General features: G+C 41.6%; 1 protein-coding gene and 1 long non-coding RNA gene across 4 annotated transcripts in view; one reads left to right on the forward strand and one right to left on the reverse strand.

Annotated features, from left to right (window-relative positions):
• The window catches only part of LOC115434234 (striatin-like), a 58025-nt gene that overhangs the window by 38678 nt on the left and 5304 nt on the right, over positions 1-14043 (forward strand). Inside the window, exons 4-13 of one of the 3 annotated variants that reach the window (XM_030156067.1) lie at positions 2243-2321; positions 3873-4034; positions 4191-4326; positions 4411-4588; positions 6728-6838; positions 10044-10187; positions 11785-11921; positions 13376-13551; positions 13704-13751; positions 13895-14016. In XM_030156067.1, the coding sequence (XP_030011927.1) occupies positions 2243-2321; positions 3873-4034; positions 4191-4326; positions 4411-4588; positions 6728-6838; positions 10044-10187; positions 11785-11921; positions 13376-13551; positions 13704-13751; positions 13895-14016 (1293 nt within the window). Of the gene's footprint in view, positions 1-2242; positions 2322-3872; positions 4035-4190; positions 4589-6727; positions 6839-10043; positions 10188-11784; positions 11922-13375; positions 13552-13703; positions 13752-13894; positions 14017-14043 lie in introns of all 3 variants that reach the window. The other 2 variants (XM_030156066.1, XM_030156069.1) reach the window with 2 other exon arrangements.
• LOC115434235 (uncharacterized) lies at positions 8739-10044 on the reverse strand. The gene is made up of 3 exons (XR_003937493.1): positions 9707-10044; positions 9596-9631; positions 8739-9555 (listed from the first exon to the last, which is right to left on the reverse strand). It is a non-coding gene; the product is annotated as an uncharacterized LOC115434235 (long non-coding RNA).

Below are 14043 nucleotides of genomic sequence, written 5' to 3' on the forward strand. Positions count from 1 at the left end.
TTATAGAACATCTGATGGGTTCAGATGAATCCACAGGACATGTATGTTTGTCCACGCCTCTCCTCCTCTTCCTCCTCTTCCTCCTTTAACCCTTTGTGTCGTCATATTGTCTGCTTTTAGACTCGTCTTCATCGTTAAGTCAGATTGCGATGTTTCATCTCATTTCTATTCATGAGGACGATCAAAGCTGCGAGTCCTTGAAGTGTTGATGAAGACGGGTGGGGGGGTGGGGGGGGGTTGCACCTGCCCACCCGTCCTGAATTAGACATGACCCACTTCTGTTACTCTGATATTTAATGAATCTGAAACGTGCTTAATGCTTTAATGTTAATACTTTATTCACACATGGATCCTCATGGGTTTTGTCTTTGGTTTATGTTCTAATGTGGGGGGGGGGGGGGGGGGGGGGGGGTAAAGTATACACATACCTCCCAGGGGTACTTGGAATTCTTTAGGAAAAATACATTAAATAAGTCATCATGGACCAAATTGATTAATTAATTTTCATGTGCACTGAGGTCCGAGGGCTGGCTCCAGCACCAGGGGGGCAGGGCTTTCTCGGGGGTCGGCCCCAGACTCTGGACCCCCCCCCCCAATGTCCGAACAGCCCCCACAGCGGAGTGTTTTGGGTCTCATCTGTGTTTTTTTAATCTGCATGTGTGTGGTCCTCTGTGTCTTTTATTTATTTTATTATTTTTAACTATTTGATTTTGCAAAAATGCAAAAATTTTTCTGAAGATATTAACAATCAGTGGTGTCAAAATCATTTTAATTCAGGTTTCACATACAGACACTTACAGTCCAGTTAGATTTCAAGTGGGTCAGAACCAGTAAAATATTATCATAATAATCTGTAAATAATGACAACCCCAAATTTTCTCTTTGGTTTTTTGGTGTAAAAAAGTAAAATTACATGAAAATGTTTACATTACCAAACTATACTTTTACTAAAAATGTGAATAACCTGAACAAATATGAAAAAACTGAAATGTCTTTAGAAAAGTAAATGCAATTTTACCAATATTCTGCTTGTTACTAAATGTTTTGAGTGATTGTAACGCACATGTGTAAACGATAAACTGATAAACCGCGGCAGAATATTGTTAAAATTACACTTGTTTTTCTTAAGACAATTCAAGTTGTTCATGTTATTCAGATTTTTAAGGAAACTTTGTAGATGTAAACCTGATCATAATATAATTTCAGTTCGGCCCACTTGAGATCAAATTGGGCTGAATGTGGAACTGAACTAAAATGAGTTTGACTTATAGCATTGTGTTAGTTTTATGTACTTATTTATTGTGTTTTTTTGTATTCTATTTGTTTTATTGTATTTACGATTCTATGTGCAGCACTTTGGAAAGGTTCTTGTTTAAATGTATTATATAAATAAAGTGGATTGGATTCAATACAAAATAAATGAGAATTAATGCTGAAATATAAAACAATAAATACATTCATTTAATAGTTTTATTGTTTAAGCTTTGGTAACATTTTCAGAGCATTTTATATTTTATATAATTAAAAAAGTGAGTTTATTTGAGTTGTTTAGTAATTTTTTTTTGTTGATGAAAGGTTAATTTATTAATTAATGACCAATTTATTTATTTTTCTTATCCCTGAAAAAGGGCACGTTTCAGTTTATATTTTGCACAAAATTTACTCTAAAAATGTGTTTTTTAAAAATATATATTACAGTTAAATATATGTTGTTTATGTACAAAGTTTTGTAAATATAAACAGACACCTTTGGCTAAGGAACTAATTTTGCCAATTTTTTTTTCTATCAAAAATGCTGAAGTGACAGTTAGGGGTACTTGGATAAAAAAGTCTATTTCAGGGGGTATTCCACTGTAAAAAGTTTAAGAACCGCTGATCAAGTGAAATGTTTCAGTGTTTAGTCAAAAACACAAGATAAAGTAAATGTACCACAAGTAATACTAGACTATTTGATTTCCACACTGATAATGTTCTTTTAATCCTTCGGTATCAGATGTCCGTCTAATCAACAAAAGTGTGTAATATGTTTTAGAATGTTTTTCATACAATTTGTTTTTAACTTTTTTGCATTTTTTTGTATTTCATCAACTTTAGCCATAAACATGGCTAACATGGCATTCATCTGTGTCGTTTCCAGGACGATCAGACACAGGCCGGTTCTGCTGGTGTTTACAGAGCCTTTTACCGCCGGAGTCTGTTGTGTTTTTGTTCTGATCTGTGTTCGTCTGCTCTGCTTTTCCAGATGAAACCAACGAGAACGACATGTCCGGATCTCTGAACAATCAGCTATCGTGGAAACAAGGCCGTCAGCTCCTCCGACAGTGAGTCCACACCATTCTAGAGCCCAGGCCGGTCAAATAACAACAGAATAACCTAGAAATAATCAAACGTGTTTGTCTTTGAGTGTGAAAAAAGTCTAATTACATGATGAAAATATGAGTAATCTGAACAACCATGAACAACCGGAAATTTATTAAGTGCAGTTTACTAATAAAACAATAAAACGCCAAATAGTTTTTCTTTGTTTTTGTGTAATTGGACCAATATTCTGCCTCAGTTTATCATTTCCACATGTACATAACGTACAGATTCAGTGGATCTAAAATACACAAACATTTAATAACAGACAGAATATTGGTCCAAGTTACACTGATTTATGTGAAGACATTTCAGGTTGGTCCTGGTTTTAGATTTTTCACATTTTTCTTAAAGAATAGTTTGTAAATGTAAAGATTTTCATCATGTAAATTCACTGTTTGACATTAAAACAAAGACCAAATGTAGTGGTTGTTGTCATCATTTATGGGTTATTATGGTGTTATTTCACTGGTTTCATCCACATTTCCATCATATCGAGCTTTCTTAGATTGTTAATATATTCAGTCTCATTCTGGCATTTCACAGTTTCATCTCGTGGGTCAGATCGGACCCGTATGTGAGCCGGATCTGACTTTTATGTGGGCCAGATCGGGCCCTTAAGTGGGCCTGATCAGACCATTATGAGGGCCAGATCGTACCCTTAAGTGGGCTGGATCGGACCAGTATGTGGGCCGGATCAGACCCTTTAAGGGGGCATGAGATTATGAATTAAACTTCATCCTGCTTCTTTTTCAAATGTTGGACTTTTTTTTATATATATAGTCCTTTTGTTGTTTGGTTTTAATGCTAATTTGAAATAAATAAATAATCAAAATAAAACAAACAGACCCTTTGGAGGCCGGTTTTAGCCCCCAGGCTGCATGTTTGACCCCCCCTGCTCTAAACCATCACAGACACCAGGGCTTGAACATCAGCTGTGGGTCCCGTGGGGGGGGGGGGGGGGTTCAGGTCCAAACAGTGGAGTAGAGCTCCCCCTGATGGTCGTCAGGCCTCATTACCTTCATTGTTGTCGTTTGATTCTGATGAGTCAACACGTTTCAGCTGCAGGTTTGATCAATAAAAGGGCTGAAACGCAGACAGATTCATTAGTGTGAGCTGAAGGACACGTTGGACATGAATACCTGGACTTTAGGACCATCCTCTAGTGTCCAGTGGACAAGTCCATGTCAGTTTATAGAGTCTGCTGTCGTTATAATCCCTTTAATCTGAGCTGCTTTATCTGTACATGAAGGAAAATGACACTGACCTTCAGAAAATATCAAACAGTTTATTTATTTAAAACCTAACATAAGACTCCTTCCCCTTTTTTTTCCTTCTTTTTCTTCTTCTTTTTTTAATCTTCTTCTCCTTCTCCCTCTCCTTTTCTCTTCTTTTTCTTCTTCTTCTCCTTCTCCTTCTACTTTTTCTCCTTCTTCACCTCCCTCTCCTTTTCTCTTCTCCTCCTTCTTCTTCCTCTTTTCCCTCTCCTTCCTCCTCCTCCTCCTCGGTTCCAGGTACCTACAGGAGGTGGGCTACACTGACACCATCCTGGACGTTAAATCTCAGAGGGTCCGAGCGCTGCTGGGTCTGGCGGGGGACGGAGGGGGGAGGACCGGCGAACGGACCGGCACCGAGCCTCTGGTCAACGGGACAGACACGGCCAAGGGAACCAGAGGGTGGGTCGCGGATGCAGGGTCGTCATGGTGATGTGGGCGGAGCTTTATGCAGCTCTGAACCGACACTTTAATTGGTCCATAAAATCCACAGCGTCTCTATTTCCTCATTTAAACTGTGTTTTCGCTGAACGTTAACGTGCGAATACGATTCTGCAGAAAAGCCGAGCTGTCGGACACCAGCGCCGTCCTGGAGGCCTTCAAGTTCATCGAGAACGCCGCGGCCGAGTTCAGCGACGAGGACGAGGAAGAGGATGGTGATGGGAAGGACAGGATGAACGTGGAATCCAGGACTGTAAGTAGGCTCCGCCCCCTCACCCTCTGCTCTGAGAACAGCCCATCTGGTCTGAAAGGTCACGTCCGCCTGTTCCGTCTCCAGATCATAAGGAAGAAGCCGCCGCCATCTTCATCGTTGTCGTCGTCCTCGCCGGCCAGTATGGACACCAGCGAGGACCCGGACACGGAGGAGGCACTGAAGGGCTTCGACTTCCTGTCCAGCCCCGACGAAATGGACACGTCACCGGAGTCCAGAGGCACCGGAGACGGGACGGACTGGGGTGAGTCCGGTCCAGAAATGTCCACAGGTTCACGTCTGTTTATGGATAAAAGGATCAGAAAGTTCAGTTAGACCCGGAGTTCAAGTACGGCCTGGATCCAGACACGATAGACGGATCCAAAACATCGCATTTACCTCTGAAACCAAAAGAGGTAACCAAACGTGATGTGGAAAAGTGATCAAAGTGGACAAAAGTGAACAAAATAATCAACAAAATATGAAAATCTAAAAAATATAGTCAACATAATAGACAAAAATGAACAAATTAGTTTTAAAAATGAACAAATAAGAGAATGGTCAACAAAATTGATGCATATATAATATCAGTAAAATAAACAAAAATGAAGGAAAAAAATGAAAAAAATAAACATCAATAAGGACAATAATAAAGAAACAATCAACAAAATGAACAGAAATGAGTTGAATAATCAATAGAAGGGAAAATAATGAACCAAAAATGTGCAAAATAACCAACAAAATTGACAAAAATGAAGCAACAATTGAACAAATATAAAAAATAATCAACAAAATGGATAAATATGATGAAAATAATCAACAAAATGAACAAAAATGAAGGAAAAAATGTACAAAATAATCAACAAAATATGAAAATCTAAAGAATTTAGTCAACAAAAGGACAAAAATGAACAAAATAATAAAATAAAAGAACAAATAAATGAGAATAGTCAGCAAAGTGTGTGTGTGTGTATAGATATATATAGATAAATCATATCAACAAAATATATAGACATTATCAACTAAAACAAAAAAGGATCAAAAATAAAAAGTAAACATCAATAAGGACAATAATAAAGAAACAATCAACAAAATTAACAGAAATGAGTTGAATAATCAATAGAAAGGACAATAATGAACCAAAAATGTGCAAAATAACCAACAAAATTGACAAAAATGAAGCAACAATTGAACAAATATAAAAAATAGTCAACAAAATGGATAACTATGAAGAAAATAATCAACAAAATGAACAAAGATGAAGGAAAATAAAGAACAAATTAATCAGCAAAATAAACATAAATTAATTGAATAATTAGTAGTGATGACAATAATGAATCAAAAATTAGAGAAAATAAACAATAGTCACAGGTCTCCCTTGAAAAAGGGATTTGATCTCAAGGGACTTCCTGGTTAAATAAAGGTTCAATAAATAAATAGAAACAATCAACAATTGGGACACAAATTTACTAAATAATCAACAAAATGTTCAACACAAAAGGGAAGGATGGGGGGGGGATCCAAAAAGTTGATAAAAGAAGTGAAAAGGAGCAAATGGTCAATAAAATGATCAAATTTAAAGAAAATGGTCAACGAAACAGACAAAAATGAAGGAAGAAATTACAATAATGAACAAACTTATCAACAAAATTTACAAATATAAAGAAAGTAGTCAGCAAACAAAAAAATGAGGAAAATAATCAATAAAATGACCCTCAGCCTCAGTGTGTTTTTAGTACATTTTCCTGGGTCCAGCTCTGGTCCAGCTCTGGTCCAGGTCTGGTCCAGCTCTGGTCCAGCTCTGGTCCAGCTCTGGTCCAGGTCTGGTCCAGCTCTGGTCCAGGTCTGGTTTTACCAGCGTCTGTATCGTGGTCTAATTGTGTTGTTTTTCAGGTCGACGTCTTAACTGTGTTCATGATCCATGATGTTTGGACTGTGTTTAACCCATAGTTTGTGGTTTCTGCCGCTGTGTGTTCCATAGCCAGTGTTTCCACTCCTGTGTGTCGCCAAATCCACCTGATCCCCCTCCAACAGATCCAACAGATTTAACAGATCCTCTGTCAGAGTGTCTGAGTCCGTCCGTTGGACCAGAGTTCATTCAGTTTAGTCCATCAGTCCAATGTCAACCTGGGCTTCATTTAAAGGCGTAGGAGTCCTGGGGGCGGGGCCTAGACACCTTGAGGGGGTGGGTGTAGACAACTCAAGTAGGCGGGGTGTAGATGTGTGTAGACCTTTGGGGGCGGGGCTTATGTGGGTCAGGCGGCGTATTGAAATGAGACACCTCCAGAGCAGCAAGGTGTCCACACCTCCAGGGGGCGGGGCCTAGACACCTCCAGGGGGCGGGGCCTAGACACCTCCAGGGGCGGTTCCTCACAGCGTGTCGGTGTGGTTTTGTTCCCTGTAGAGAAGGACGAACACGGTCCCATCTCTGAGGCCTGGGATGTGGACCCGGGTCTGATAACCAAACTGAAGGAGCAGTACAGAAAGGAACGCAAGGGCAAAAAGGGGGTGAAGAGTAAGTGACCACCAAGGGAGAAGAAGAATAACAATAATACTGCTACTACTGCTCCTCCTCCTCCTCCTCCTCCTGCTCTTCCTCCTCCTCTTCCTCCTCCTCTTCCTCCTCCTCCTCTTCCTCCTCCTCTTCCTCTATATAATCTGACTGACTCCAGGCCTCAGATAAACAACAGTATCTGTACAAACTGATTCCATTCCTATTCACTGAGCCCTGTCTGTCTGTCTGTCTGTCTGTCTGTCTGTCTCTACACCTGTCTGTCTGTCTGTCTCTACACCTGTCTGTCCTCCTGTCTGTCTCTACACCTGTCTGTCCTCCTGTCTGTCTGTCTCTACACCTGTCTGTCTGTCCTCCTGTCTGTCTCTACACCTGTCTGTCTGTCCTCCTGTCTCTACACCTGTCTGTCTCTACACCTGTCTGTCTGTTTCTACACCTGTCTGTCTCTACACCTGTCTGTCTGTCCTTCTGTCTGTCTGTCTCTACACCTGTCTGTCTGTCTGTCTCTACTCCTGTCTGTCCTCCTGTCTGTCTCTACACCTGTCTGTCTGTCCTCCTGTCTGTCTGTCTCTACACCTGTCTGTCTGTCCTCCTGTCTGTCTGTTTCTACACCTGTCTGTCTGTCTGTCTCTACTCCTGTCTGTCCTCCTGTCTGTCTGTCTCTACACCTGTCTGTCTGTCCTCCTGTCTGTCTGTCTCTACACCTGTCTGTCTGTCCTCCTGTCTGTCTGTTTCTACACCTGTCTGTCTGTCTGTCTCTACTCCTGTCTGTCCTCCTGTCTGTCTCTACACCTGTCTGTCTGTCCTCCTGTCTGTCTCTGTTCTGTTAACTTGTCTTTTCCTTTCTCTTTGTTTCTTGTCTTTTGTAAACATTCTTATTTGTGTTGTTTCGTTTTCATCCTTTTTCATTTCTCCGTCTGAACCTGGACGTTAACAGACGTGTCCATCTGTCTTCCATCCATTCGTCAACTCACCTTCATCTCCTCCTCGTCTTCTCTTCTTCATCTCCTCATCTCCTCTTCGTCTCACCTTCATCTCCACCTCTTTTTCTCTTCCTCACCTCCACTTCATCTCCTCCTCCTCGTCTCCTCTTCGTCTCCTCTTCACCTCCTTGTCTCCTCTTCACCTCCTCTTCATCTCCTCCTCTTCATCTCTTCTTCATCTCCTCTTCATCTCACCTTCATCTCCTCCTCTTTGTCTCCTCCTCTTCATCTCCTCCTCCTCGACTCCTCTTCACCTCCTCTTCATCTCCTCCTCGTCTCCTCATCTCCTCTTCACCTCCTCCTCTTCGTCTGCTCTTCACCCCCTCCTCGTCTCCTCTTCACCTCCTCTTCATCTCCTCCTTACCTCCTCTTCATCTCCTCCTCCTCGTCTCCTCCTCATCTCCTCTTCACCTCCTCCTCTTTGTCTGCTCTTCACCTCCTCCTCGTCTCCTCCTCATCTCCTCTTCACCTCCTCCTTGTCTCGTCTTCACCTCCTCTTCATCTCTTCTTCATCTCCTCTTCGTCTCACCTTCATCTCCTCCTCTTTGTCTCCTCCTCTTCATCTCCTCCTCCTCGACTCCTCTTCACCTCCTCTTCATCTCCTCCTCATCTCCTCTTCACCTCCTCCTCTTCGTCTGCTCTTCACCTCCTCCTCGTCTCCTCTTCACCTCCTCTTCATCTCCTCCTTACCTCCTCTTCATCTCCTCCTCCTCGTCTCCTCCTCATCTCCTCTTCACCTCCTCCTCTTCGTCTGCTCTTCACCTCCTCCTCTTCTCCTCTTCACCTCCTCCTTACCTCCTCTTCATCTCCTCCTCCTCGTCTCCTCCTCATCTCCTCTTCACCTCCTCCTCTTCGTCTGCTCTTCACCTCCTCCTCGTCTGCTCTTCACCTCCTCTTCATCTCCTCCTCCTCGTCTGCTCTTCACCTCCTCTTCATCTCCTCCTCCTCGTCTCCTCTTCACCTCCTCTTCATCTCACCTTCCTCTCCATTTGACTGTTGTCATTTTAACACTTTGAATTCTTCTTTGACAGTTTTCTTTCTGACACTTTTATTTTTGTTCTTCACTCTTCGCGGTTCGTTATCGCTCTGAGGAGACGTGGATCCGATCTGTGGACGTTTGTTTTCCTGAAATAAACCGTTTATCAAGTGATTCAGAACCTAACGCAGCAACAGGAGCGTCTTTCACACATGAACTGAACTACAGACGTGTAGAAAAATGAATGAACGCATGAACACCATGAGGACCTGTTCATCTAAACACAGACGTGAAAGTTCTCTTCCAGATTACTGTCAAATATTTACATCTGTTTTGAAGCTGAATCTTTGATAAACTAAAACGATCTGAGAGATTAAAATGAACGATCAGTAAAATGTATGAAAGAAACTAAACTTCCATCTGAACCCAGTAAATAATAATCACTACTGGGTCTGTTTATTTACACATTTTCAAAGTGGTTCAGTTTTAATAAATTATTTATTCAAATAAACCATCCTGTTTTCATTACTTTAACCTGTTCCTTCCACATAATTAGTGTTAATTTTCTCCTTTTTACTAAGTTCCAAAGTTTAGAACTGAAGAACCATAAGGACTAAATGAGCCTTAAACCCCAGTGGATGATGGTACATGTGTAAACACTGCCCCCTGCTGGTCCGTCTGTGGAACTGATCCATGTTGGATCCACTTCCTGGTCCAGGTTTATGAGACTCCGCCTCCTCATGTCTGGTCCACATCCAGACCTTATCCCCCAGACCAGATCCAAGACCTTATCCCCCAGACCACATCCAGACCTTATCCCCCAGACCAGATCCAGACCTTATCCCCCAGACCAGATCCAGACCTTATCCACCAGACTAGATCCAGACTTTATCCCCCAGACCAGATCCAGACTTTATCCCCCAAACCAGATCCAGACCTGGTCCTCTGGTTCATGTGTGAAAGTGCTTTCTGGTTCTGGTTCTGGTTCCGGTTCTGGTTCCGGTTTCGTTTGTTGCACCTGTTCGTCTCCAGTCGTCTGTTCTTCATTTTCTGTCTGTGAGTTTCTTTTCTTCTTTCAGTTCCATTTGTTCTTCTCACTCATCCTTCTTTTCCTTCTTTTCCTTTTTCAGATTCTTCTTCTAGTTTCCACTCATCTTTTCTTCTTTTTTTCTGGTTCTGGTTGTTTTTTTTTCTGTCTTTCTCGTGTCTTAAACGTTTCGTTAACGTTGTCCTGGGCTCTGTCCTTCAGGGCCCAACCGGTCCAAACTTCAGGACATGCTGGCCAACCTCCGAGATGCCGAGGACCTGTCCCACATGCAGCCCCCGTCAGCCCCCCAGGCCCGACCCAACGTGGCCCGCTTCAATGAGCACGACGCCAACCGGGCAGACGAAGGTGACTTTTATCCTCTTCATCATCCATGTGCTGACAAGTGCTGTGTATTGGCAAGAATCTGGCGATACAATACAAATCACAATACTAGGATCATGATACAATATATCGTGATATATCACGGTACTGTTAACAAGGCGATATTTTTTGTTTTGTTTCTTTTTTTAAAAGATAATTTCCTGGAAAAACTTATAAATAAATAAAGTTTTAACATGTGGCTTTACCAGTACAAAAAAACCACCCAAATAAATAAATAAAGTTTTACAGACATTACAGTTTAAGATCCTGCTTAAATGTTTGTATTCTATTGTGAAAAGAATCCATAGTGTTCAGTCCCTGAATCATCCAACATCATAACAGTATTTTTGTGCATTCACAATAAAAAAATAAATAAAAAAAAAACCAAAAAAACATTTGCCTTTTTCAGACAGTAAAAAGTGCTTTTAGGATGCTTGAATTATCCATTATTTAACAAAACAGCGTTATCAATTTCAAAAACTACATTTATGACCTGCAATATCACAATGGTACTTTTGTAGAAAACTAACAGAAAAAAATACCCATGTGAATATACACTGAACAAAAATATAAACGCACCACTTTTGTTTTTGCTCCCATTTTTCATGAGCTGAACTCAAAGATCTAAAACTTTTTCTGTGTTCACACAAGGTTTATTTCTCTCAAATATTGTTCACAAATCTGTCTAAATTTGTGTTAGTGAACACTTCTTCTTTGCTGAGATAATCCATCCACCTCACAGGTGTGGCAGATCAAGATGCTGATTAGACAGCAGGATTTTTGCACAGGTGTGCCTTAGGCTGGCCACAATAAAAGGCCACTCCAAAATGTGCAGTTTTCTCACACAGCACAATACCACAGATGTCACAAGTTTTGAGGGAATATGCACTGGTCATGCTGACTTCAGGAATCTCCACCAGAGCTTCTGCCTGTGAATTGAATGTTCATTTCTCTACCATAAACCATCTCCAAAGCTGTTTCAGAGAATTCATGAAGAAGACTGTGCGAGGAAAATGGTGGTCACACCAAATACTGACTGGTTTTCTGACCCCCCTGGACCACCCAATACAGTAAAAGTGCACATTTTAGAGTGGCCTTTTATTGTGGCCAGCCTAAGTCACACCTGTGCAATAATCCTGCTGTCTAATCAGCATCTTGATCTGCCACACCTGTGAGGTGGATGGATTATCTCAGCAAAGGACAAAGGAGAAGTGTTCACTAACACAGATTTAGACAAATTTATGAACAATATTTGAGAGAAATAGGCCTTTTGTGTACATAGAAAAAGTTTTAGATCTTTGAGTTCAGCTCATGAAAAATGGGAGCAAAAACAAAAGTGGTGCGTTTATATTTTTGTTCAGTGTCGAAAAAAAAGGGCTGGAAAAACAAAAATGAACCTCTGCCATGTCTGTATTTGAATAAATACCTAAAAATATTGATACAATACTTTTTAATATCGATACAGTATTGTGAAGTGAAATATCGCAATATATTGCGATACCTATATTTTCTTACACCCCTGGTGCTGACAGTGGCACTGGTGTGTAGTGGCGTCCTCTAACCGTGTCTGTCCTCCCCCCAGTGGAAGCGCTGACTTTCCCCCCCACCTCAGGGAAGTCCTTCATCATGGGTCCGGACGAGGCCATGGAGAGTGAACTGGGTCTGGGGGAGTTGGCAGGACTGACCGTGGCCAACGAGGCCGACAACCTGACGTACGACGTGAGTACAAACGGGTATTTTTCAACAAATGAAAAAAAAAAAGGGGGGCGCAATGTTAGAAATCACTTGGCATCCCCCCCCCCCACCCCTCATGGATTGAGGTCCATGAGTGGGCAGAAAAAATGGGTGAGCTTTATCTATAGAGTCATAGAACCCACCATGTCCCCCATATTAATTTTAGAACTACGTACCAAAGCCAACACACACACACTTTTTTCAGGCATGGGGGGGGGGGGGGGGGGGGGGGGGGGGGGGGGGGGGGGCAGCTCATGATGCTGTTAGTGAGACTCTGTTCAAAACAGGTTGAGAAACACAAGTCGCTTTTCCATTGGACATCTGCACAAAGCTTTACCGATATTTACTAAATGTAAAAAAAAAACAGAATTGCGTAATGTGGGTTTTTCTATTAAATCACAAATGCGATGATTTGTTTATTTATTATCGCAAGATGACACAAGAAGTCATTCCATAAACATGGCAACAAGCATAAATATGGTGTTGATTTACAGATATATTCATTATTATTATATATTACCTCTCTATCTCATACTAAATTAAAAAATGATTTGGTTTCCTGGTGTGTCCACACATTCCGACATGTTTCTTCTTCTTTGCTTGTTGTAACGTTCGTCAACATCTGTTTTTTTAATTCACCTGACTCTAGTTGCGAAACAAGGTCTTTCCATTGCAGTTTTGTGTGATATAGCATTTGTGTTACGCCCGAAAAACCACCTCTTGCCAACGAAAAAACTTTTAATCGAAAAATGAGACTTTTGACGAAATTGTCGTTTTTCCATTAGGCAAATTTTTATGACCAAGTCATATTTGCGCAATTTGAGGGTCAATGGAAAGTGACTACTGTTCTAAATAAATGCATGGAGTTAAGAGCTGTCATCACAAGGCTTTTAAATATTTCTAAAACCATCAGGCCAATGTGTAGACCGACCAACAGAATCATCTTATGCCAAAAAAATTTAAACAACTGGACTTACGAGGTTTCCGCCCAACAGCAACAATATAATCCTTTTGCGTCATATTTTTATTGGAAGTGTATAGAGATACATATACCAGGGCACACTGATGTCAACAGTAACCATGTCTGTATAAACCATTAGGGGTAAATTTGTATAGTTTTAAGAGCAAATAACAGTGAAACCTGACAAACAATACAATGAAAACAATACTAAGACACAGTCTGTATGAAATAATTAAACTGGTGACAGAAACATAAGAAAAATAAATGAATTAAAAAAATAAATTAAAATACATAAAACATTTACAAAAAAAGGAAGGGAATTGCATTGTCTAAAAAAAAATCCATAAACAGTTTCAGAAACGGGTTCAGTGGGTGTGGCTTTGATCCTTTTTCTGTCCATGTTCTGGTCAAAGTGGGCGGAGCCTTCTCTAGCCTCCACCTGACTCTTCTCCTCCAACCGTAAATGTTCTGGTCATAGATCGGCAACAATAAAGACGCCATGAGGAAAACGTGGAACCCCAAGTTCACGCTGCGGAGTCACTTCGACGGGATCCGAGCGCTGACCTTTCACCCTGTGGAGCCGGTGCTCGTCACCGCCTCCGAGGATCATACGCTGAAGATGTGGAACCTGCAGAAGACGGCGCCCGTCAAGAAGTAAGAGCCTCAACGCTCATGTGACGACATTTAACCGAGCAAAACGATGGATGAACCCGTTAAATGAATAAATATACAAACACATGATGTTTTAGTTTAGATCAGCGTCAGTTTGTAAAATAAACCTGATGATGTCATGACTCTGTCGACAGGAGCGCCTCCTTAGACGTGGAACCCATCTACACCTTCAGAGCGCACAGGTACCAGCATGTACACGCCACCAGCACGTACACGCCATCATCACGTTACACGCCATCATCTCGCCACAAACACCAACACGCCATCCTCATGACCATGCCTCTTTTCACTGAGTGAACGCTGCCGTATGCGTGTGCGTCCACAGGGGGGCGGTGCTTAGCGTGGTAATGAGCTCGACGGGGGATCAGTGTTTCAGCGGCGGCGTCGACGGGACCATCCAGTGTTGGAACACGCCCAACGCCAACATCGACCCCTACGACTCCTACGGTGGGTGGAGCCACCATCACACAAATA

The sequence above is a fragment of the Sphaeramia orbicularis genome, chromosome 15, assembly GCF_902148855.1.
Source record: "Sphaeramia orbicularis chromosome 15, fSphaOr1.1, whole genome shotgun sequence".
In the NCBI taxonomy this organism is placed as follows: domain Eukaryota; kingdom Metazoa; phylum Chordata; class Actinopteri; order Kurtiformes; family Apogonidae; genus Sphaeramia; species Sphaeramia orbicularis.